The sequence below is a fragment of the Pyrus communis genome, chromosome 12 (genome assembly GCF_041283825.1).
Source record: "Pyrus communis isolate YQ-2024b chromosome 12, ASM4128382v1, whole genome shotgun sequence".
In the NCBI taxonomy this organism is placed as follows: domain Eukaryota; kingdom Viridiplantae; phylum Streptophyta; class Magnoliopsida; order Rosales; family Rosaceae; genus Pyrus; species Pyrus communis.
In genome coordinates, this window is record NC_142576.1 from 21770583 (window position 1) to 21797316 (window position 26734).

Sequence of the window (26734 nt, forward strand, 5' to 3'; positions counted from 1 at the left end):
TTTCGATATTTAATTTATGTGGATGAAGAGAAAATACTTTTTCGTAGGTTACTACATGGTGGGTTTGTACTAGTGCCCATGTTTAGAATTAAAAAATGGACAAGGGATTTCATTGTCTATTTCTTGATTCACCTTTGCAAACTAAACTAGGGGCCGCTCACAGGCTCATAAATCATTTGATGTAACTACAAGAAAACTTCAGGAACTAGACATAAATTCCTCCTAAATTTTCCACCAATAACAAATTTGCGCCATCGTAATTTTCAAGTAGAACACACAATGGTTTAGTGAACCTTTCAAACACCCGACGATATAAGAACAAGCTCATCAATGCTTCAATACACATGCTATATAGGAAAAAGGAAGATATAAGAGTCTGCATATTCAGGATGAAATATGAACAAGGGCAAAGAACTTACAATTAAAAAAAAAATGATTAACTTTCAATGTCTACCGATATTATGTTCCCTATTAATATGATACGGTGTACAAGATCTTCAACCTAATCAAAATTTCATACCCACATGAATGGTTGATGACTCTTCAGTCAACCCGCTACCTGAATCAAGGTCAGACTAAAACATGTTCTACAAAAATGTACAAAATGGGTTTTCACAATTCGACTCCAAGTGATCGATTTCTCTCTTAAACCAAATTAATTGCCTAAATGGCTCAATGATATACACAAGTGTGCACCTGAACATGAAACTCCACACGATGCAAAAAATAGAAACAAAAACTCACTTCAAATCCAAAATACCAGTTGGGTCCTGCAATTTACAAACAAACAATGTCAAACACGAAACCGTTGAGAATTAAATTAACAATTAGCTTGAACACCAATAATCAATTCACTTACAGGCACACACCGAAACACTTCTCTTCTTTTATGAGACCCTTCTTTTCGAGAAAAGACCGTCTTTAAACAACAAGAGAGAGCCCCTAACTTTCGGGTGTGAGGGGAATTTCACAGCATTGTGCACTTGTTCCTCCCTCATTGGTTCGAATTCACAAACATCGACGGTGTAGAACTTTCCTTAGCGGGCTCCGCCCCATCATCTTGCTGACCCTCAATTATGAATTGAGCAAGCCCTGCTGCTCAAGTTAACAACCACAATTATTATGTTCACATAAATTAGAATGTAGTTAATTTTGCAAAAATTGTGATTTCTTTCATAGGTCATCAATTCATTCAATCAATTCCACCAGGAACTAAATTTCCCTAAGAAAATTATTCAGTAATAACAAAAGAAAACAATAAGTTACATAACTAATAGAATATACAAATTGTTCATTAAATTTATAATTGCATAACTTCCTCGACAACTATATGAACAATAAACAATAAAATTAAAGTAAAAAATGAAACAAAGCAGAGAGAGAAAAAGAGAAAGAGAGAGAGATGGCACCTGGGTTCTGCTCTTTGTCCTTTATTGTGTCCCTATGTCCAACTGAATCACTCAGCAGAGAGAGAGAAAAAATGCAAGAAAAATTGAAAAAAATGAAAAAATAATCAACAAAAACTTAATAAAAAGCTTCTAATTTAAGGAAATCAGCAATCAGCACCATCTCAGCCTCCTCTTAACCTCAAATAAGAACACAGTCATTCATACAAATCTCGGTTAATTTGATTCTATGAATCCAAGATCACAAAAAACTCAATTCTAAATAATATAAGAGATTTGATGGCAAAACCCCAAATTTTGTCCATCTTCTGGTACCTCTTGCAATCGATCTTCAAGCCATCTCTGATAATGGTTAGAACCATCTGGAACTCCTGGTTATCGATGGAAGACTGGTTGTGATCGTCGTCCCGAACTTCTCGAAGCCATCTCTTATGATGGTCAGAACCATCTGGAACTCTTGGTTATCGGTGGAAGACTGGTTGGGATCGTCCCGAACTTCTCGAACTCTTCCTCGTCCTTGACTTCCTTGTGGATCACGAGGGTGGCGCCCTCGCCGTCGTCCACGATCATATCGGACTTATAAAATGAGAAAATAGCAGAGCGATAAAAAGGATAACGGACTAAAGAAATGGGGGAAGGTATTATAGTCGGGGTAAAATCGAAGACTCACTGCTGGGCCAGTTTTATTGGGCTGATTTGGCGTTAAATTTGTCGTAACCATTAAATAAAGTTTTAGTATATAGCTTTTTTTTTTGTTAAGATTCAAAGTTTTAAAGTTATTTTTATTGGTTTTTCTTCATTTTTAATCTTTAGCATTATATATGGATGAGAGAAATAAACTTGAAATTTTAACAATAGTTATAATTTATAAATAGATGTGCTCAAATTTTCTTATTTGAATTCATAAACATATAAATTTAGAATTTTCGCGTGAAAAAAAAGTTCAGAATTTGGAGCCTCGAATTCCTAAGTTTAAATTTCATGTAAATAGGTTAATCTCAATTTTTATGAGGAAGCCTTACTTATAGAGAAAATATATATATACCATATTTCACACAACTCTACATCTTTTAAAACATTTCAAGGAGGGACAAAAAACCCAAAACAACACAAAACCAAGCCCAATCCAAAAAGAAACAAACCGAGTAAATTACGACCCATGCCCCTTGTCTATAACCGTTAATAAACGGCCACGTTAACCAGTACACGACAAAAAATCATAAAAACAGATTGTATGCCCTATTCAATACCGCGAACTGATGGTTTTTTCTTTCTTTCATCTGCCCACAAAAGAATCATTTCAAAAACTCTCTCATGCAAAAAAAAACTTCCCCAGAAAAAACCCTAAAATCTCCATAGATTTCGATACTTTCAAAACAGATTTTCAGTAAGCGATACACAGGTTCAGCTCGATTTCCAGAAGATCAGTGTTTCAAAGGTATTCTACTACTCCAAATCATTCTTTTGCATTATTATCTTTTGAATTTTGACAAAAAGGAATGCATTATCAAGTTTTGGATGCATTATTAAGTGTTTTTGCACTTGTTTTCGCAAAAGACACTTTCGAAAACTGTAAAAAAAGAAAACACATGCATGCATTATCAAGTGTTTTAGCACTTGATTTTACAAAAAATTTAGTGTTCTAGTTCGAGAAAAAACAATTTCGATGTTTTAGATGTTCTATTTCACTTTTTTTAGTTTATATGTATACTAATTCTTCAACAACATCTGGAAAAAAATGATTATGCGTCTAAATTTTGTGAGTAAAAACATTAACCGTCTCGCTTGATGATGCACTTTGTCACAGATGCTGCATTTTGTATCGATGCTACACTTTTTATGTGAACTGATGTTGCACCTGCCTGTTGTCTGTAAATTAACTATGGTACTACTTTTTGTTTGTAAATTAATTCTGCACATAAATATATTATGTTAAAAAAAGGAATATGCATCTACCTTGTGCGTTAATAACCAATTCTGCATCTACCTTTTTTGCTAAGTGATGTTGCATTTACCTTGTTTGCTAAGTGATGCTGCAACTAGCTTGTGTGCTAGGTGATGATGCATCTACCTTGTGCTAAGTGATACTACATCTGTCTTTAGCATCTAGTTTGTCATTTATATAACTTCATATTATTTGATTAAAAATTATACTTATTATCAGTTTTTTTTTTTTAATGAAGATGCCGCCAAAAGAAAAGCATTCATCAACCAGAAAGAAATCGGCTCAAAAACCTCATGTTGCAAAACGTCCGGCAATAGACGAGAACTATGCTCAAATAAGACTGAATATCATGGCCTTTACAAAATTAATACAAGAGCTCAAGCCAAATTTTGATGAAAAACCAAAAGTCTTGGCATTCATATATAAGTCACCTTTTGGGAAACTTGTGAAAGCAAAAGTAAAAGGTGAATTACAAATGAAGAAATCAAACTGGGATGTCCTAGATATTGTGAAATGGTATGACATTGAAAAATGAATGTTCAAATTCAAAGATGGATATAGCCAAGTAAATGCTGATGATGTTCAACGCATATTTGGGATCCCAAACCGAGGTAGAGAAGCCCCTCAGTCAACAATAAACACAAGAATCCTAAAGTTGAAAGAAACTAGACATGTTGATAAATACTTCTAAAAAATGGCAAGAATCAGTAGAAAAGAAATTCCACACGCAATTCAAGTTGCATTTGATACTGGGACAAAAGAAGAAAATGAAGATGCGGCCTGCCTTATAATTCTATTTTTGCTTAACACAAATTTGCTTAGGAGCTCAGCAGGCAAACTCCCTTGAAGTTTGGCCAAGAATTGTACCTCCATTGATAACATAAAACAGTACAACTGGGCCAAAGAAACAGCAAGATACTTGATGAAATCAATTGATAGAGCACAGAAGAAGAAAAGAGATAAACAACCAACCGTCAGTGGTGCTATTGTACTTTTCATGGTAAGCAAACAAAAACTAATTAAAAAAAAAAAAAAAAAAAAAAAAAAAAAAAAAAAAAAAAAAAACCTTTTTGTGTTATTTTACAAAGGGTAAAATGCAGTTTTACCCCCTGAACTACTACCCAGTTGAAATTGACCCCTTGAACTATTGTTTTAGTAAATTAACCCCCTGAACTATTTAAAATCAGCCAATTAACCTCTTGACGTAAGATTCCACTTATCATTCCATCAAATTCAAGCCCAAATTAGTCATTTCATCAATTCTTATTTGTTAATGATAACCACCAATAAAATTATAACATATTGACACAAAATAATGTGCAAAACATATAGCATATTAAGAAAACATAAAAAAATCGAACGTTTACGTACATTTCTCATTGTCATTACACATTATTTTGTGTCCATATGTCATAATTTGATTGGCGGTTATAGTTGACAAGTAAGAATTAATGATGAAAAGACTAATTTGCCCGTCAATTTAATGAAATAGTGAATGAAATCTACCAACAAGGGGTTAATTGGCTAATTTCAAATAGTTCAGGAGTTAATTTACCAAAAAAAATAGTTCAGGGGATCAATCTGACACACCCCGACCGAGATCAGGGCGTGCTGGCCATCACCCGGAGGTGACGTAGCCATGTGCACGTACGGAAGCTAATAAAATAGTAATATAAAAAGTACGAATAATTAAAAACTAGCATACAAAGTACTAAAACAAGTGCTAGCGTAAGTGAGACGCTAAGTTCAGAGCAAGGCTACAACAGTCCAAAAGAAAAGATGCAACAATAGTACACCCGAAGGTGACCCTACAATGGTGAGTGTCTGTCAGAAATGCCGGGACGCCCTCTAGGAAACCACCGAACCTGCTAGACCACTAGAACCTGGAGGGGCGCAAAACAAAAGCGTGAGTGGGCAAAAACAAAGCTTTCGAAAACCATTTTTAGAAATACTTTCTAACCCCTCGCCGTAAAACCTATATACTTCCCAGAAAATAACATATATACGTATGTATAGATATGCCAAACATGCTCAGGGATATGCCATGTCAAAATCTCATAATGGAAATGCAAGTGCTCAGGTATAAATCATGATCATAACATATAATCTGGCAGCCGGAGTCACCTAACGTGACCTGTACGGCTGCATATAGAGCTCAAATCTCAAACTCAATAACTGAACCTGCCCACGAGTCGGAACCACCTAAAGTGGTCTGTACGACAGGCCTGGGTGTAACATATATATACGCTCTAGTGCTACGATCACATGAAGGCTGTGCGAATAATCGCGGGTCACCTACGAGTCGGAACCACCTAAAGTGGTCTGTACGGCAGGACTGTGCACCTAACTTGGATCCAAGCTGAGCGTGTGGTGCGGGAGGTGAACATCACGTGAAGGATTGTGCCCTACTCTGGGCGGGAGCACTAACACCGGGGGTGCAGATTATGAGCTCTCTAAGCATCTCAAACCACTACTGAATGTAAACATGAATACCACTTACCTGGCACTTACCTGTGCGTCCACAGCGCTAAATATGCATATGTATATATATATATGCAACTACTAACATAACCATCGATGCATGAATAATGATAATGTGACGCATGGCATAAGTAATAAACATTAATTAAATTTCTGGGAAAATATAGTATATAGGTATATACGGAAAACCAAAAGCCCACTCACTGGTATGTGGAAGGGTCGTAGCCCCCCTGTCTCGAGTGACCACGCTCGTCCTCGGGATACGTATCACCTATATGCGAAATAACTATAAAAACGTCAATTTAAAAGCACATAACCAACTTCTCGTAATAACTTCTCATACATTGCTTAAATTGGACAAATGAATATACCAACGTGCTCTACACAACCTCAAGAACACAACCATATTTTTAGAAAAATTTTCCACCGCCGCACGCGCCCCCACGCGCCGGCCACGCGTGCCTGGCACGCTGACGGCGTCAACTGACGCCGTTAGGAATATTCCGTCAGTTTTGACAGATTCCGTTAACGGCGTCAGGAATATTCCGTCACCTTCTCCGGCGACGTCGCCGGCGCTAGAAACTGGAAAAACCTGCAATCTACGTTTTCTCACTCGTTTCTCCACCATTTTTCGTGATTCTTGAACCAAAATGAAGCCCTAGACTAGTAGAACACGTCCATACAAGTTTTAAGGGCTAAAAACCACAAGATCATACCTGTCCACACAAACCAAAACCGGCCAACTTCGAACCAGGCTATTCCGACGTCCAAATTTGTCCAACGAGTTACTCCGGGACTCCTGGGAACCTCACTAAGACATCTACGAGCTTCAAAATTCCAAAAACGTGCTATATTAATGTTTGCATGAACAGTACACAAATATGCCATTGTCGAATCGACGTGAAAACGACGGATTTCTTACCTGAAAATGGTACGATTGTGCTCCCACGAACTTCACGATCTCGACTGTGCTCTTAGTCTCCTCGATCTGTGATGATTTAGTGTAGTTGTGTGTGTGTCCATACGAGTTCGAAGGAAGAAGAATAAAACAGGGAGCTCGGGAGAGAGAAACAGGGAAGAGACAGAGAAAGGGATAGAGACAGTGAGTGTGTGTGGCCCAGCACCTGCCAACACCACACCAAGCAACCAAAAACATAACGAAACGAATTAGGGGCAAAGTTGTAATTCACACGTACGTTTCCGATATTTCCGGGACGGGATGTCACACAATCTCTAATAAAAAAATCATTTACTTTGTCTACGATATTGGATTTGTGATCACAGCCAAATCATCAAACCAATATAAGGAAATGAGAAACGCTTGCCAATAGCAGTCAAGTGAGATTTGTCAGTTCTTCATGAAAAAATGGGTAAATTACACTTAACCCCCTCAAGTTTGGGTGCAGTATCAACTTCTTACAACATCTTTAAAATATTTCAATCTCATATTTTCATTATTATTTCATTGCAATTTCAAACATACGTTAGTTAATCCGTTAATTTGACTATTAAGTGATGACGTGGCATTTATTAAACCCACCTGCTATGATAACTTGGCAATAAATATAATTAAATATTAAATAAATTGCTTAAAAACTGAATTAAAACAAATTGGGTCTCACCCATTTTCTCTCTTCAATCTCTCCACTCATTTGCTCCTCTATTTTAAAAAACTAGCAATCTATTTTTCAGAAGCAGAACTCGTGGTGATAGAAATTGAAAGGCGGAGGGAGTTGAAGAGAACAGCGCAGCATGCCCATCCTCACCCACCTCTCCCCCTCTTAATTATTGTACGTGGCCATCAAATCAAATACAATCGACCCATTTTAGGAGGGCTCATCCTTGGCGATCTTCTCCACACCTGATTGAGCGCCACAAATTTGTTGACGTCCTCCTCGCCACCATCCGCCAAATCCCACCTGATTGGTACTTCATTCTCCAAATGGCCCGACCCGACTTGCAAACCCGACTCATACTGGCCCAATTCGAGAAACTCAGGACCCTTTTGGAACATGGAAAAAACCAGTTCACTTTCTCTCAGGAGGCTTTATGGCTCGTTAAGAAAGCATGGTCCATACTATCGGACCCGGAGAAGAAAACCCATTTAGCAAACAGGTATGAGCAAGGGAAAGAAAGTGGAAAACAAAGAGAGGTGAGAAATTCTGGGTAATGGGAAAAATGGCAGAGGGTAGAATGGGAAAAAATATTCTAGAGTATGTGTCCGTACTTGATGAGCCATAATTGCAAGGGTGGTTGTTTTTGGGGTTGTGACTATAGAGTCCACCGATGATGAAGGGGGTCTTCTGGTGGCGCCAGAAAACTAGAAATTGGAGAAATTGGTGCAATGTACACAGACCCAACAAGAAGTCCTGATGCGAGGGTCGATGAGTCTTGATTTCTTTAGATACCCACTATGCCGTCACGAAAAGCCCAATTAAATTTGGGAAAATGATGGATGAGTTGAAGAGAAATGAGAGATGGGTGAACGAAGAAGATGAGGGCCCAATTTTTTTAATTTACTTTATAACTAATTTTTTTTATTTAGATAGACTGCCACGTTAGTAAAAAATAGGCCATTCATTTGTCACGTCATCACTTAACGATCAACTTAACAAATTTTTTAATGGTTATATGAAATTGAAATAAAATAATAAGTAATGTATGAGATTGAAATATTTTAAAGATGTTGTATGAGGTTACCGTTGCACTCAAACTTGAGGGGGTAAAATATAATTTACCCTGAAAAAATCTATAAATAAGCAAATGAAAATTTGGAGATAAAACTGATGATGCATGTACTTTTGTGTAAAACATGATTCTGCATTTTTTTAGGAAAAAAAACAAGTATAAAAAACAAACAGTGTCAACAAAAATCATAAAAAAAAAAGTTAAAATATAGTTTATATTTGTGTAAAACTGATTATGCATGTGTGATTATGCATATACCTGTTGTGTGTTGTTTTCAAACAAGGTATCAAAAAACTACCTCTTAAAACTTTCACAGATGGACAATGAAAAACCAATTGAGGATTCAGTTGAACAAGGATCAAAAGATGATGATGAATATGACTTTGTCAATCCTCCACCTGCATCAAAAGAGGAAATTAGAAAAATAAGTAGCCAAGAAGGAGCCAAAAGCTATGAAAGCTAAAGAGAAAAAAAAAATTAGTGCTTGAACATGCAGAACATGAAGAAGATCGAACCGTATTAGGGTCAAAGCAAGTAGTCAAGAATGATCCAAAAGCAAAGAAAGATAAAGCAGCAAAAAATTTGGTGCTTGAACATGAAGAACCTGAAGAAGATCAAAATGTAAGGGGACCTGCACAACCTCTATAAGATGATCAAGTTACTGAAAAAAAAGATGATGATGATGATGAAAGAACCATATCATATGGGATGGTAAAAATTAATGCTCAAAATGAAAATGATAATGATGAGATAAATGATGCTCAACAACAAGAAGAGAATGATGATGAAACAACAGTTTCAGATATTTTGGAATGTTTAATATAAACTGATGAGTTTGCATAAAATATTAAATGTCATCAACTGAATGATTGTGGTGTAACTAATGTTGCATGTTGATTCTGGTATAAATGATGTTGCATCCTAATTCTGGTATAACTGATGTAACATACTAAATTTGGTATAAGTAAATGATGCATGCTAATTATTTTATAACTGATGCTAGATACTAATTCTAATATAAAAGCAATGATGCATGCTAAATATTGTATAACTAAAATGATGAATAATAAAATTTGATTCGTATTCTTGATTTATGCTATAACTGATGTTGCATGATTATTCTGCTATAAACTGAAGCTTTGTGATTATATTCGATAACTGATGCTACATAATAAACCTGATGCAATTGTTGCTGTATATTAATTCTTTGTATAAAAGTAATAATGCATACTAATTCTGGTATATGAAAGGATGGAATCTAATAATACAATAAGTAAATTTGCAAACTAATTCTTCAAGTTGATTTTGCATACTATCAAGACTTTGACACATTGGTTGATAGTCAGAGTATATTTGGCACCCAAATTTCAAATGAGCAAGTCCAAGATGACCAAGATGTTGCACATGATTCTGCCCATCCAACTATTGAAAGTGAAGAAAGAAATGCAAACATCATAGACATGGACGCAACTAAAATTGATAGGGTGATCAGTAATGTGGTTAATTTTCATATAGAATAGGCAGTACAAAAAGAGAATCCAAGTACCTCAATTGAATAATCAATTCCTCTAGTGAAAGAAGAGGCAATTCAAAAAGAGGTTTCACCTCAATCTAAGAATCAGTTCCTTAAGTGGAAGAAAAGACATTGCAAAAAAGTGGCTCAAAACACCTCAATTCAAGAATGTCTTTAGATGCTAGTGCAACATCATGAACAAGCAAAAACAAATGCATAATCAGTTCCTTAAATCCCAATTCACCATCAGGAACAAGAAGCAAATCCAGAATCAGTCCCTCCACTGCCAATTCAAACTAATGAGCAACAAGCAAATGTAGCATCTGTTACTCAACTGCCAGTTTACCCCGATGAGTCGGCAATCAAGACAAGGAACCAACATTCTATGAATAGCTTCTTGCTCCACATATGGGTGAAGAAAAATGGGAATGTGAAAATTCAGAGGAAGAATTAATACAATAAGAGCTCTCGCAAAGCCAAACAAATCATGCATAGCATTGGAAAATGAAGGCAAAACTTCAACTTCAAATGAATAATGTTATCAACACATGCCACTTCAAGAATTATGTGATTGAGAAAATTGGAGAAGAACACTGCACTAGAACAACAAAAAATGGGGAGAGAAAAGAATGAATTGCAAGAAAAGAGCAAGGGACTGCTAAAGGAGAATAAATATCTTGAATGGCAGCAAAAAAAGTCCTACAAGAAGCAGTGTGAACTTAATGCAATCAACAAGGAAAAAATGGAAAAATTAAAAGAGAAATTTCAAGTTCTAAAAGCTGAGAAGATTTATCTAGATGAAATGGTAAAGAAGCAACAAGAAGAAATTACTGAGTTAAACAAGAACTTGTGTTTCATTAATGAGGTTGAAACAGAAAAAGTTTAGAAATGTGAGGAACTTGTTCATCAAGCTTATGATATTGATTCTACAACAGAAAGCGAACTTGTTAACTCTGCGGACAAAATCGTAATTGCTTCTAATCAAGAGGTAAATATGCAGTCAAAACAGGTTCTACAAACTCCAAAAAAAGTACCAACAAAATCTTAAACACTTGTTCAACCTCAACCTCAAACTCGAACAATGGTCCGACGCATCAAGCAAAAAGCCAAAAAAAAAAAAAAGAGATGCATTTCCATTACATTGCCATGAAGAAAACAAGAAAATGAAATGAGAGGAAATGTCATCCAGCATACTTCCTCCTAACCCCAATGGACAAAAAAACCATCAACCTTTTCTGGGAAAAAGCACCAGTGTAAGAAAATTTACAACTAAATCTATAATTTCTGTTATACTTCCAAATTTGATTCTAAATTAACATATTTCTATATATATTGTATTTCAAGGACATATATTGGTCATCAACTACAAATGAGTTCAGGTACTATGACAATATTGTGATGAAAAAAATATATGGATGGATTTTTTGGAGATGAGTTACAAATACTGTGATTGATGCACACAACTACATTCTCAAAGAATAAGAAAGTAATTTGGATCATCAAACTTCTACTTCTCGGTCATTCTCTTTGTAATTTATAAAAACTATTGAATGTCATTGAAACTGCTTGATCCTGCATACTGATGTTTCATACACATGTTCCACACTGATGATTCATACTGATGTTCCATATGATTCTGCTATAACTGATGCTAATTACTAATTGATGTTGCTTACTAATCCTAATTGTCCATATACTGATTATATTTTGGATAAACAGATGAACTTCACCAAGGATGAAAACAATAAAGCACAATTTGGGGAACAATCAAATGAACAAATGTAAGTTGCGCGAAAAATCTTTATACCCCTTCTAAATCATGAATACTACACACTGCTTGTATTCGACATAAAGGAGATGCGTTTCAATTTTTGCAACTCTAACAAAAAAAAAAAAAAAACCTTCAAGAAGATGAAACAAACATGCACAATGACAATGCATATAAAGTGGTAAGTCTAAATTTAGTATCGCTTATTTTTTCAATGATTTCCTATACATTTTTCAAACCTATGCTTAATTTGTATATAGGTCAAAATGATTAAAGAATGGTACAACAACAGATACAGGTTATTCCATTTGCCATTGAATGAAAGAGAAAAAACAACAAATGACTACATGTGAATAAGCCTTACAAATGCAACTTTTGACATGGATGAAGATAAACACTGTCTAATCCAGCTTGGCTCATAAGTATAATAGTGTGTTTTGATTGTTTTAATTGAATTACTGTTCTTGGTTACATTCTTCAATAACTCAAGTTGTATACTTATTCTGCTATAACTAATGCTGCATACTGAAGCTACATATTCTTCCATAATTCAAGTTCTATACTTATTCTGCTTTAACTAATCCTGCATACTAATTCTGTTAAAATTGATGTTGCATGCTAGTTATGCAAAACTTATTTTACAGAGATGATTATGGTGTTTATATACTGTACTACATACGAACAATAGCAAAAGGCGAACAAATGAAAAAGTCATTGACCAAGCAGGAAGTCAACTGTCTACGCTACGATATTGCATCTCAAATAATACATCATCGCTTAAGCTAGAGCATGAAGTTTGAGGTGGAAAAACAAGCAACTGAAGAAAATGACAACCAAAAATCATCTTGAAGTTTGAGCTGGACTTCTAACATTTAAATTGTTATGAACTTTGAAGTTTAAAATTGCATTGTTATAATTCACTTTTGCGATGGTGAATAAATTGAGTCATTAATAGTGTGAAATCCTGTTCCTGGATTTCACTGTTATAATCTACATATTTGTATTATTGAGATTTTATATTATTTTTCGGGAATTTATATTAATTTATTTGAATTTAGGTTTTAATTAAACTAGTTATGAGGGTTGAAGTTTCGAAATTAAATATTTAAATTCCGTAGACCTTTCAAGGTCATAATTTATATTTTCAAATAGAGCTCGATCTCACGAACGCGTAGGCGTAAACTGTTCGTGAAATGGAGTTATAACGAAGAAATTAGAGACGTTTTAGTCGTTAGGAAATAAATAAATAAACGTTTAGAAGCTGCCAAGTGGCAGCAAGGGAGAAATGAGAGAGTGCGGGAGAGAAAAGGGGAGGAGCAACCCAATCAGAAGGGAGAGCAAGGAGGGGAAAGGAAAGAGACCCGAGTTGGGTCATTTTTTACCCGGCCATATCTCCTTTATCCGACTTCCGTTTTTGGTGATCTTGGTGTCCATGGAAAGCTCTTGACGATTTCTACATCCCTGTAGTGTTAGATTTCCATTTTTCTTTTCCACTTTTCTAGTTTGAAGCCACAAAGTGCCAAAGGTTTTCTAGCGAGTTTTCTCATGTTATAGTGATTCCGACAATGATTACCATCGATCACCACCATCAATAGACTCCCCTCAACCCCTAGAGCAAGGCCCAAGCATTGGATGAGGTGTCGAAGTTCGTTTTGGTGATGAATCGAGGAACACCCATTTTTAGGTTTTCTGGCAGGTTCAAGGGCAATTGGAGCTTTTCCCAATCAAATTGGACTTGGCCACAAGTATGAAACATGTTCCACTCACAGAGATCTATTTTCCTGTAAAATTTGGTAATTTTTGAAAATAGTTGAATTTTCCAGCGAGTGGGGCGGCCGACCGCAACTTGCGGCAGCGCATGGCCAATGGGCCGACGATGTCTTTCTAAGTCCAGTTAGATGCCTTGAATTCATAATTGATATCCGTATGAAGTGTTTTGATTGTTTGAACCTAGTTTCATTATGGTACATCACTTGATCAAAATTTGAATCACCAAATCCTAATGCGTTATAGAACATAATATTTGAGGATAACTGGAGCTGACAGATCGGGAATCTGACGTACGGATCTTCCCAAATTAGATTTCTAAGTTAGTAAAAGTAATTGTTACCTGCCACCTAATTCTAGCAATCGCAGAGATCCGACCGTCGGATCATGATGAGATTTTAGTATGTTGTTCTTTGAGCATAATGTGGACCTTAGGAAGTTACGGATCTAGATTATGATATGCGGATCTTCCAGATTAAATTGCTAGGGTGTGGACCCACCGTTGACGTTTGCTCAACAGGTCTTGAACCATTTGAATTACTAAAATTAGTATTACTAGAGACTCAATGAAGCTTTGCATACTTGTCTCAGTGAGTGACTTTAACATATGTGATATGGTGTTTACCCGATTCTTTATATTAATATCATTTGTGGATATGACATGGTTTTATAAATGTGTTTTTTTGTTAAAATGTGATTCTTTTATAATTGACCATCGATCTATTGTTATTAAATGTGATTTGATTCATGGATTGGAAATATTTGTGGAAAAGTGATTCGAATTGCATATTGAAATGTTTTGTAAATTGAGGGCTAGTAGGAGACTATGACCCTGCTTGGTTAATCCGCATTTGGGGGGGTCACTAGTGGTCCTTCTTGGTTAATCCGCATTGGGGGACCATACTATATATGGATTGCGCTTGGTTAATCTACGTTGGGCGATCCTTATGGCCATTTATACTTAGGGGTGATCATGCTTGGTTAATCTGCGTTGGGTGATCACTACCTAATAGTTCTGTAGGTGTGACTTTACTTGGTTAATCCGCGTTGGTGGGTTACTACCTACCTGATTATCTTGACCATGTTTGGTTAATCCGCATTGGGGGGTCACTAGTGGTCCTACTTGGTTAATCCACATTGGGGGACCATATTATACATGGATTGCACTTGGTTAATCCGCGTTGGGCGATCCTTATGGCCATGTATGCTTAGGAGTGATCATACTTGGTTAATCTGTATTAGGTGATCACTTCCTAACAGCTGTATGAGTGACTGCCTACTTGGTTACTTTCTCAGGGGTGGCTTTGCTTGGTTAATCCGCTTTTGTTGGGGGGGGGGGGGGGGGGGGGCACTTCCTATTTAGTTACTTATGTAGGCTTTGGCCAAACTGCGACCCTCTAGCCCTAGTTTTTAATGTACATATGAACGATGGTTTTTGAGAATCTTGTGGTTTGAATTAGAAAAGCAGTTGGATATCTAGGTGACTCCTTTGGTGTTTTCAGTGACTTGATTATGATATCATAAAGCATGACTCTATACTTGATACTTATAGATTGTGATCGATGGTCTATTTTTATTGAATATCACATACTTGTATTATTGTCATTCACCCGAGTTTCGTAGTTTAACCGAGTTCTGATTTTCCAGTGCATCATTCCCTTGATGTAGGCACTAATTTTACATATGACAAGTCTGGGTAGAGTATGAGAAACCGGTTGGTATTTTGGTTCCGTTGAGTGGTCTGGAACCCGATGTTGTTGGTTTCTGTTGAGTAGTCTGGAATCCTTGCTTTTGTTAATTCCCATAAGATTAGTCTAGAACCCTAGATTCAAGTGAATGGGAATTAACCACAATAGATCTTGTGAACATAAATTAGAATTACCATGTTTATTACTCATAATCCAAGTAGGGAGTTATATAGAGTTCCTTAGTTAAATTCATGAAATGATAAGTTATCGCATTGATTGATTAATGCAAATAAATGCGATCATGTATTTTTGATTCATGAATTGATTAATTAACGGGATTGTGGAATGACTTTGGATATGGATATCATTATTATGATTATTTTAGTTGATCAATGTGGCTTGAGAAGAATATTGCGCTTCGTCATTGGTTCTTTGACATATTGCATGGCATGCATTGTGATATATTGTTGTGACATAGCGATTTATGAGATGGATGTTTGAGTGTAGTGAAATGACGAACTACGAATGGCTTGATACCTATTAAGGGTACGTAGGCAGTCTAACTGGAGGTTAGATGCAGCCATAAAGTGTACAAAAAAAAATTACTACGCAATCCAAGGTATGGCATGTGCTTGGCACATATCTTGGAGGCAGGTATGTTAGATATATGGTTATTTGATGACGTCACGTGTCAATCCTGGACGTATGGCGGGATCGAGGCGTGACAAATAGTTTTTGTAAAACTGATACTACACAAATGCTAATCAAAAAGTAGAAATTCTTCAACGTATATGGGGGTTCCCCCAACCACCGACCCCCCACCCCACCCATAAATTGATTCATAATCCATTAACTGGTTCATAATCCATTGTACATTAATAACTTATGTTGCACATTAATAAACTGATGCTGCACTTTAATAAACAAAATCTATACAAAAAAGAATAACCTGATTCTCCAAAATGAATAAATATTGAAATTCAAAACAATATCACAAATATTTAATTTATAACAATTAAAAAAACTTATCATTATTTGCATTTTTTAGCACAACAACCAAGAATAGTACCAGTATATTTTCCCTTAAAAAAAGTACCATCAAGGAACAATATTGGTCTACACCATCAGAATCTTTTAACACAAGCTCCAAAAGATATGAATAATCTTTCAAACCTATTACTATCATTATCAAGTTATAGTGCATAAAAAGATCTATCATTGGCACACACAAACTCATCAAGATACCAAGCCAAATATCCAAAAGAGAGCCTCATCACCATTAACCTCGTTATATGCAATCTCTTTACCACGCCAAGTTGTATGGTATTTCATCAAGACCATAACTTTCATTCATTTCTCTCGTAGCATCCTTTGCCTTGATAGACGATTCGAACGAACCTTAGCAGCCAATAAAGAGGAAAAAACAAAAGGATAAAGCCTTTTATTTAATTTTTTTTTAATGATAAAATAACCATTAGGTTGTTGCACAACAACATGAACACGCCATTGACACCCCTTCGACAGTTTCTTTGAGCAAACAGCAGTATCATGCTTCCAATCATTCCTAGTGTACTTGAAAACAAAACCAACCTCAATAGAGTATTGTGTAAGTTTTCTATGAAACTCAACTACACCACCTTCATAACTTTGACCCTCATAAGAAATATAACTCTGCCACATAATGGTGAGGTCCATAAGAGCCACACTTACCTAAATATTGGTTCTCATCTCCATTACTAGTAGTTTCACTTAGACAAGCAGATGACACACTACTAGTAGGAACAATAGACATCTCCTTCTTAGCACAAACATAAACATCAACAACTGGATTTGAAATCAAATTATTCACCAATAGAAATGTTTGAATATCTTCATTGCATTCTAATAAACAGATTGGTTCGCCTCTGAATAATGAGTATTTCAACAAAAAGTCTCCTGATGACAAACTTGGAAACCTAAAAGTTAATTACCCACACAAATCCCCATAACTAGAGTGCGGATAAAGTAAGACAACTACTGCACAATTTTCATACACACTTCAACACCTTAACAACGAACATGATCTACACACACACACAAAAAAAAAAAAAAAAAAAAAAAATTAAATTAAATTAAATTGATGCATGACATAAATAATTAGATATATACATTCATTTTAAAATGTAAATCTAATAATCAATAAAAAATGCTGCTGCACAAGGGTTTCAAAATGATAAACTTAAGAAGATTCTGTAAAATTGATGCTGCACAAATATTTTGTAACGTTGATGTTGCACAAAATTCCTAACAATTAATAATTCATTAACTGGTTGCTAATCCATTGTCCTTTTAATAAACTAATGCCAAGTGATTCTTTATAATTATGTAAAACTAATGCCAAAGAAAATTTAAATATAAAACCAAAAGAACAATTTACCTTCGAATAAACTTGAGAGGAAGAAAAATAGCAGAGAAACAAAAAAAGAAATTGACTTATTTGAATAGAAGAGAGTAAATTTGAAGCTATATTTCAATCAATCTCCGCTAATCATGTTTAACAGAAAAGGGAAGGGTAAATACGTAATTCCGTTTCTAACAGAAAAATATGACATGATGTCATCTTACGTTGGTTTAAAAAATGTCCCTCCTTGAAATGTTTAAAAAGTGTAATCTCAATATATAATTAAGTATTGAAATTATTCTCTAAGTGTAATTTTTCCTTAAAAAGTGAAAGTTTAAAAATAAAAATTACTTATTCAAATTTCATTGTTTTTTAGGTTAATCAAATAAGAAAATTCATAATTAGAAAAGAAATTCATAAATTCTGAAAAATAAAATTTCGTCCTTTCAATTTCTATCATTTTAAAATTACTTAGTAATTTTAATTTCCTCATTGAAATACAGTTGACACATTGGTCCAATAGAGAGAAACGGAACAGAGGATGAGGACGAAGCGGTTGCGGAGGCCATGGAAAGAAGATGTTGTAGAGTGGGCCACCATGATACCATATAAAATGCATATCTTTATATACAAAGCCAACAACCCCTTTCAGGGTCATGGGCTTCACCAAAAATATTTGGACAAAAATGCCCCCAAACGAAAAAGTACAAAAGTAATACAAAATAATGCATCAAATAATGTAGGAGTATTTTGTCATATAAACAGTGTTTTTTAATAATTATTTATTTATGTACAATTTTTTTTATGTACAATTTTTTTTTAATTAGTACCTAACCTTTTGGGGTCACGGGCTTTATCAAAAAATTTGGGACAAAAATGCCCCCCAAATAAAAAAGTTCAAAAGGAACCGAAATAATGTAGGGGTATTTTTGTCATATAAATAGTGTTTTTTAATATTTAATTTTTTTGTACAGTTTTTTTTTAATTAGTACCTCACAATAAGCTACAATAATGTAATTCAATTAGTTGTTTATTAAATATTATTTTGTCTATTTTTAAACATGTTCAAAACATTTTAAGAGTCGGGTAGTGCCGTTATACAAAAGGTCTTTCAAACGCGCATAATAATGTGATTCAATTAATTGTTAAATGATTGTTTTTTTTTTTTAAACAAACAATATTATCTACATTAAGGCCTGGTTTGGTACTGAGGTGATTCTGAAAAAAACTGGTATAAAAAAAAGCTAGGAGCTGTTTTTGTGTTTAGTAAACATTCAGGTTCAGCTTTTTTTCCCAGTTTTGGGTGAAAAAAAGCCAAAAACAAGAAACTGCAAAACCTAGCTTTGAAAAACCGGCTTTTTCACATCTGTTTTACTTAAAAGTTTACCAAACGCTATAATACTGTTTTTTTTTTTTTTTCAAAAGCACTTTTACAAAAATGTTTACCAAACACTCTGCTGTTTTATTTCACAGCTGCTTATTCTCACAACACACCAGAAGTAGCTTTTTTTTCAAAACACAGCAATTCCAAACCAGTCCTAAAGTGAGGGATGCTAAAAATACAAATGCTTATATTTATACAATGCGTATACTTGGATTACAAGTAAGTATCTCATTCTAAGAGTCAGAGATAAACTTCATAACGAGATTACAACGTCAAATCCTAATACAGTTGATTTTGACAAGGACTCCTCTAACACTCCTTCTCTCGCTGTTCTTCTCTTTCACTGTTTCACTCGGCTCTCAGCTCCACTGATACGACTGCTTACTGCTCGACAGCAATGGCGATCAATACTCCTGCAACGTCAGATGTACGTACCGACTCCTCTACTTTTTCTGTCTCGTTTTTTCATTAAATTTCTGCTTCATTCTTCGTTTTTGATCGCCCAGGGTTCCTTGTTCTACCCGGCATTTTCAAGCCTGCGAATTTTGAAAATTCACCTGTTTACAGTAGTTGATTTGCTAGGGTTATGATTCAGTAGATTAGGGTTACTGGGTTAGAGTTAGGTTTCAGAGCTCTGATTCTGTTCGTCTTTCCAGCAGCAAGAGGACGAAGCACTCCACTACACTATTATAAAGGTAAAGCTTTCTAGTATCCTGTTTTCACCATAGCTTGTTCGGATGAGCTAGTACAGTCATTCGGTGTTTAGTGGTATGTTTAGGTTGTTCGAGATGAGGACCTGGCAGAACAAATTGGAAGGGATATATATTTTGACCTTGTTGATCATGACAAAGTTCGTAAATTCCGTATTCACGAACAAATGCCCTTTAATCTTTTCAAGGTACACTGGTACAGGCTAACTTTTGAGGGCAAACAATTATGAATTCTGTTTTATTAATTATTAGAATTTCTAATTTGGAAATGGCTAACAGGAGGAGGTTGCAAAAGAGTTTGGCATACCTGTGCGGTTTCAGCGTTTCTGGATTTGGGCCAAGAGACAAAACCACACCTGTCGCCCCCATCGACCATTGACACCTGGGGAAGAATCACAATCAGTATGTACTTCACTGATTAAGCCCCCTTAAACTCGGAGGCAATGCTCCTTGTTCCTTCATAATTCATAATTCTCATTTTGTCTGAATTTTTGCTTTGCTGCGTCCGACTTTGAACTTTTCAAGTTTATGAACTAATGATGTACGCTTATGTCCAACACCGAAGTTTTCAAGTTTATGAACTAATGATGTACAGTTATAGTAACTGTCAATTTCTCTTGCAAAATTGGATTTTAAAATGTTCTTAATGCATATTCCGATGCTCATTATGCTTCCAGTATTGGACGAGGCATTTTAAATGAAGTTATTATAGTACAGAAAAGGTTGATGGGCAGTGATGAACATTTGCTCTCAGATTTTGAAATGATTGATAGTGTTTAAGCTGTACATCGGTGCCAAGAAGAGCTAATGATGACCCCTTGTGTTTTACAGGTTGGACAATGGAGAATGGTATCAAATATAATGCACAATAAGGAGCTAAAGTTGTTTTTGGAAGTAGAATTTGGGCCGGTAATCCAGTCTTACTATATTCTTGTTATGATATGTGTTTTGAGGCTATTTGTGGTTCCAATTGCTTTATGAAAGACATCATTTCTTACATTTTCTTGCTTGTATAAACTCTCCAGAATCTACGTCCTATTCCTCCTCCTGAAAAAACCAACGAAGATATCCTGCTTTTTTTTAAGCTTTATGAACCTGAGAAACAAGAACTACGGTATGGCTCTTTCTGCTCAGCCGAGTAGTTCTCTTTTGACTCATGTTTGCTGATTTAAGTTTCTTTTCTGTTTCCAGTTTTGTTGGCAGGCTTTTCGTGAAGAAATCTTCAAGGCCAGTAGATATTTTAGCAAAGTTGAATCAATTTGCTGGTTTTCCCCTTGATGAAGAACTTGAAATTTATGAGGTTGTTTCACATTAATTTTGTAGCATCAGCTGTGTCTTTAACTTAATATATATACGTACATGTAGAATGTATATGTAAGTTCATAATTTGATGCATGCTTCGCTGTACCATTCTTATACAAAAACTAATGTATGTGTTTGTCCTACATTCAGGAAATAATGTTTGAGCCTATTGTCATGTGCGAACGCCTTGATAAGATGTTCTCGTTTCAGTGTAGTGAGGTAATTGTTGCTATATTGCATGCTTGGTATGCTGTAAATATGTGTCTGCTATAAGATTTAAGTTTTACGCTTTTATAGGTTTGTGGGTGGTTAATCTGTTGCTTTGTTTTTCCAGATTGGAGATGGGGACATTATATGCTTTCAGAAATCTACTCCGCTTGAAATAGACGAAGGATGTAAATACCCTGATGTTCCTTCATTTTTGGACTATGTGCTCAATCGCCGGGTACAGGCTGCGGAATGTTTTTTTCTTTTTTTTGTTTTAGTTGAAATTAGATTTCATTGTTCCATTAGTGGTTTTTCACCTCCTTTTACTTTGTTGTCAGTGTCTTTTTTTTTTTTTTTTTTTTTTTTTTTAATTGTATTAAGTGTTAAACCTAACGATATTGAATGATTTGATGCTATACAGGTTGTTCATTTCCATTCTTTGGAGAAACCGATGGAGGGGGATTTTTGTTTGGAATTGTTAGTACTTAATCATTGTCCCTCATAGTTGGACTGTCCATCTTTGTTTTATTATTTGGTGCTAATGCTGTAACTGTTTTTTTTTTACTTTGTTGTTTTCTAGGTCAAAGCTACACACTTATGATGATGTGGTGGAGAAATTAGCTCACCACATTGGTTTGGAGAATCCCACCAAAATCAGACTCACTGCACATAACTGCTATTCTCAACAACCTAAGCCCGAACCAATAAAATATCAGGGAGTAGAGCATTTAACAGAAATGTTAACTCATTACAACCAAGTAAGTGGCATCGTACTGAGCTTCCTCTGTTTTTTTACTCTCACTCTCGTAAGCGTCCTGTTTCGTGGCCCGGGGGTGCTAATTATGCTTTTCCTTCTATAGAGCTCTGATATTTTGTACTATGAAGTCTTGGACGTTCCCCTGCCAGAATTGGAAAGGCTAAGCCTAAAAACTCTAAAAATTGCTTTTCATCATGCTACAAAAGATGAGGTCCGTGTGAATATTTGGTCGGCATCTTATGCTTATGGACGATTGTGCACATCATAATCTTGTGTAGTTTGTTTACAGGTGGGGATTTACAGTATTATATTGCCCAAACAGAGCACTGCTGGGGATGTGATTAATGTACTTAAAACGAAGGTGAAGTTTCTCTCTATCTATGCATTCCATGTATTATGCATCACTTCCCATCTAAAAGTTTCTGCCAATCGTATGAGAAGTCCTCTGTGTGTTTTTAGTTTTTCATTGTTTGTTCAGGAATGCTAATGATGCTATGATACATTACTTTAGCACTGCAGAGCTTGTAAAAATATGTGACCTTTAATTGAAAACTAGTCTTTTCCCTCCCTTCTACTGGTTTTTGTACTTTCTGTCTTTTATAGTTGCCAATAATGGATACACTCAACTTACAGTGGTGATCATAACTTGACAAAATTGGTAGAAATTGTTACCACCGCCCTCTTAAACAGTTTCTTATAACAGATGTTTCTCAAATTATGGTGTACCTCAAACAGGTAGAGCTGTCTCATCCAAATGCAGAACTCCGACTGCTTGAGATTTTCGATCACAAGATCTACAAGGTAATTACCACTGGTATGTCTGATGTATCAGCATGTTAACTATTTTTTTTCTGGTCTTAAGTGATTGTAGCCTGGCCCATTTGTGATGCTGATTGGAATCATGATGCTTTTGCATATTTTCCATAAGGATCTTATTGTATCGGAATCCCTTCTACTGTATAGGACTGATGTAGCACTCATAATTCCTTGTGTTCTATTTCAGATCTTCCCAAACAGTGAGAAATTTGAGAATATTAATGACCAGTACTGGACTATTCGTGGAGAGGAGGCAAGTCCTTTTGCCTCTTCTTTATTTAGTTTTATTTTGAAGAGTTTCTAGTTTTATTCTGTTGAAAAAAAATTATAAAGTTTTATGGGCAAGATTTGTAATTTTGTTTGTTTTCCCTTTCCCAGCCGACCCCGCTTAGTGTATAAGGCTTAGTTGTTGTTTTTTTGTTTTCCAGTTCTGGATTAACATCCCTTCTATTGTACAGGATTGAATTGGATTCATATTGTACCTCTGTTCTTCATGCAGCCGTCTTTTTTATTTTCTTTCTTGTGTATCAGATTCCAGAAGAAGAGAAAAACTTGGGTCTCGATGATATCTTGATTCATGCTTGCCACTTCACGAAAGTCACTGTATTGAAGCAGACGGTAGAAGTAAACTATTTGACTACTGTTAGAGGTTTCACCCAAATACTGTTTATTTTTCGAATCAGTCTTATATTCTTATTATTTGTACATTTTACAGCAAGTAAAAAATTTTGGGAAACCTTTCGTCTTGGTTATCCATGGAGGGGAAACTTTAGCTGAAGTTAAAATAAGGATACAAAAGAAATTGCAAGTCCCGGATGAGGAGTTCTCAAAGGTACTTGACCCATGCCTTATATTCATTGGGATGGGGTCACTAGAGGAAAAGAGTGTTCCTTCGCTAGTATAAATGATCCTTTATTTTGCTTCCTTGTCGATTTCCCCATTTGTTGTGCAGTGGAAGTTTGCATTCTTGTCACTTGGTCGTCCAGAGTACCTACAGGATTCTGATATTGTTTCCAGACGATTTCAGGTGTATCTACGGTCTATCGCAACTCATGTCCCTCTTTCTTTTATATTATGTATGCAGGCCAATCTAAACCATGTTTATGGGTATTGCCTAGGTGGATTTCTTTTTTAACTTCCAACATTTGAAATTTTGTTTTCTTCAGAGAAGAGATGTTTATGGTGCATGGGAGCAGTACCTTGGGTTGGAGCACTCTGATAAAGCTCCTAAGAGGGCTCACGCAGCAAATCAAGTAAGTGCTGCTGTAAATATTGTTTTTCCAACCTCTATTTGCCAGGCAGAGCCAACTCCACAAGAAGACGTAAGAATCCGACCAAGCCCACATTCATTTTTTTTAAATTTAATCTTCGTACTGATCTCTGGACTCTGATGCAGGCTGCCCAAGAAACCTTAGAGTCCATGGCGTCTAATGTTGGCCATGTTACAGCAAGCAGAGAAATGCAAAATGATGACCTGGATGGCCCTGCTTCTCCAGCAGTTGATCGAACTCTGAGAAGACTTTCTGCTGCAGAGGATCTATTGAAGTCCACTTCAGCCCGAGAACCATCAGTAGAGGCTTTGGCTGCATTAGACACTGTGAGCCGCTATGCAAGGAGCAGCCTAGACACTCTCAGCATGAATGGGGCATATGAGGAGTTCAAAGCAGCCTTGAAACTCGTGACTGAACAAGGGATGATCCATTCAACGATCACTTCCATGTTCAAGGATCTTCTTTCGTCTTTGGAGGGTGAAATGCCGAAGTACGTGGCTGCAGTAAAAGAGCTTGCCCAAGCTGAACATTTTCCAGTCGAACACGAAGAGATAAAAGCTAAAATGGGACTGGCCATGCAGATATGCCAAGAGAGAAAAGACATTGTGGCCAATTATGATGCCGAGGTTACAGAACTTGAGGCTGAACTGGCCCGAGTTAATGCCCAACTGGCGCAAGTAAAGACGGAACGAGCTGAGGCAATGGCGAATCTAGAAACTGCCGTGGATGAAATGGAACCTCTTAAGCAGAGGTTTGCAGATAGCTCTTTAAAATCTGAATACTTGGTCGTGAGGCAGGCTACCTTGACATTACAAAATTGTGGCTCTGTTGGAATCTGGGCCGTCCTACAAGATGTGCTCAAGAAGTACTTTAAGTTTTAGAAATATTTGCTTTTGTGAATAAGCCCGGCCATTCGCGGCTCAAAAGTTTGTATGAACATGCAAAGAAGTGAACAAGTCGTGCAAAATTCAGCTAGCTTGTTTCGTTACATTGCTCGAGTTTGAGTGGGAAGCAAGGTGACTGTGCTGATGAGTATTTTCGTTACGCTCCTACCTCTCCTCGTTTGGTTAACTCCGAAAAAAAAATTGTGTTTTGGCTTAATCTGCACCCTGCTAAAAACGGACCTTTGTTTAACAACCAGAATTTGTCTAATCAACTCTTTCTTCCGGAGTAGCAGCGGCCGATCAACCTCATGGTAGAAGGAATTGGCAGAGTATGCAAGCCAGACTTGGATGTCAAAAGTTCAAGATTTTATAAATTGATGAAGCAAAAACCAACGTTTGTGGTCGAGCTCTGCTCTTGCAATCAAGTCGTTATGACTATCAGGTGGATCTCGTGTCCGTCATGATAGGATTTTGTACCAAAACCAGTCGCTCACTCAATAGGGTTACTATTTTTGTTGGTTAATGGCACTTGTTTCGCCAACTCCAATAACAATCAAACGCGACACCAAATGATTCAGCTATAACCTTTTCATCATGTATTAATTATGTCATTTCATAATCCAAATAGATATATGGAAATAAAAAATGCTCAAGGTGAATTCAAAATTGTGTCCATGTAAGCAAAAAATTGGCCCACCCAATGTGATCTGAAAAAAAAAGTAGGAATTAACTAGCAATTGAGCCCCCGCGCAATGCCGCGGATTTTATGACCGTTTTAAGATGATATTATTTTACATATAATATGTTTAGACTGAAAGGGATGAATTTAAAGTGTTATTTACAAAAGAGATGATACTATTTACAACCAGCCCAAATCACACTGACAGTCCACTGTTTGAGCAAGTTTTTGACAAACCTGAACAGTAAAATGGACAAATCAATAGGTTGCAGGAGATTAATGACATTTCAAATTGATTTACCATGAATGGATTAATGACAAATCGACAGGAACACTAAACATGGTAGTCATACATATTAGGAATCCATCCATCTATAAACTAGTCCTCATAAGTTCATTCACTTGCACTATTCTTCTAGTGTCTGATAAAGAAAAAGAAGTTCCTGTAAGTACTCCCTAACCAAACGAGCAATAAAATCTTTTAAATGGAATCCCAATTTTCTCCACATTAAAGAAAACCATAAAAGCATTACTAATGACTATATCTGCAAACCAAATCTCGTTTTTTGTACCCGCTAAAGTACACACATGAATATCAAAACAAAAACCTCAAATTATCATAGCATTCCCTTTCTATCTTAATTTTTGAAGAAGGAAACACAATGGAAGAAAAAAATTCGACAATTTTATCTTGTAAATCATTACTACATAGAGTCAAAAGCACCACATGGAAGGAGGGAAAAGAGGTGCAAATAACTGGTGTTCAATAGAAATCACTGCCTAGTCATCAACTCTTTGTAAGCAAAGATTAGAAAAGCAGCAAGGCGAGCGAGAGGAAGAGAGAAGGAAGACATTCAGTGGATTTGTGTTTGTCGTTCGTGGGTTCTGATTGGAGAGATTTGCACTGGAGGGAAATGGAAAGGTTTACTGAACCTTCGAGAGAGAGCTCGAGAAATTTGAGAGAGAACACGCGTCCACGATCAGCAACACGCGTCCATCATGTGTAAACCTGGCAGAAATGAAATTAAACAAATCAAGTAGGGGTAAAATTGGAAGAACACTGTGCTTATGAACAGTGTTCCAGTTCA

The 26734-nt window shown here is 36.0% G+C and overlaps 1 protein-coding gene and 1 long non-coding RNA gene across 5 annotated transcripts; one reads left to right on the forward strand and one right to left on the reverse strand.

The window, feature by feature from the left end:
* Positions 1–411: 411 nt before the first annotated feature.
* LOC148692496 (uncharacterized) lies at positions 412–2045 on the reverse strand. The gene is made up of 4 exons (XR_015954221.1): positions 1722–2045; positions 1410–1451; positions 860–1095; positions 412–770 (listed from the first exon to the last, which is right to left on the reverse strand). It is a non-coding gene; the product is annotated as an uncharacterized LOC148692496 (long non-coding RNA).
* Positions 2046–19299: 17254 nt separating this feature from the next.
* Positions 19300–25094, forward strand: LOC148692497 (ubiquitin C-terminal hydrolase 13-like). 4 transcript variants are annotated; one of them, XM_088681491.1, is made up of 20 exons: positions 19300–19447; positions 19680–19715; positions 19799–19918; positions 20010–20132; positions 20562–20639; positions 20756–20844; positions 20922–21030; positions 21183–21251; positions 21367–21477; positions 21661–21716; positions 21820–21997; positions 22100–22207; positions 22286–22357; positions 22732–22797; positions 23000–23065; positions 23344–23430; positions 23528–23644; positions 23765–23839; positions 23979–24065; positions 24209–25094. In XM_088681491.1, exons 1-20 carry the CDS (start codon positions 19418–19420, stop codon positions 24962–24964), a joined length of 2433 nt encoding a protein of 810 aa, XP_088537617.1. In that variant the 5' UTR covers positions 19300–19417; the 3' UTR covers positions 24965–25094. The 4 variants fall into 4 exon arrangements, with proteins under 4 accessions (XP_088537617.1, XP_088537615.1, XP_088537616.1 ...); XM_088681489.1 differs by having other exon boundaries at positions 19317–19447; positions 23344–23436; XM_088681490.1 differs by having other exon boundaries at positions 19383–19447; positions 19677–19715.
* The last annotated feature ends 1640 nt before the right edge of the window (positions 25095–26734 follow it).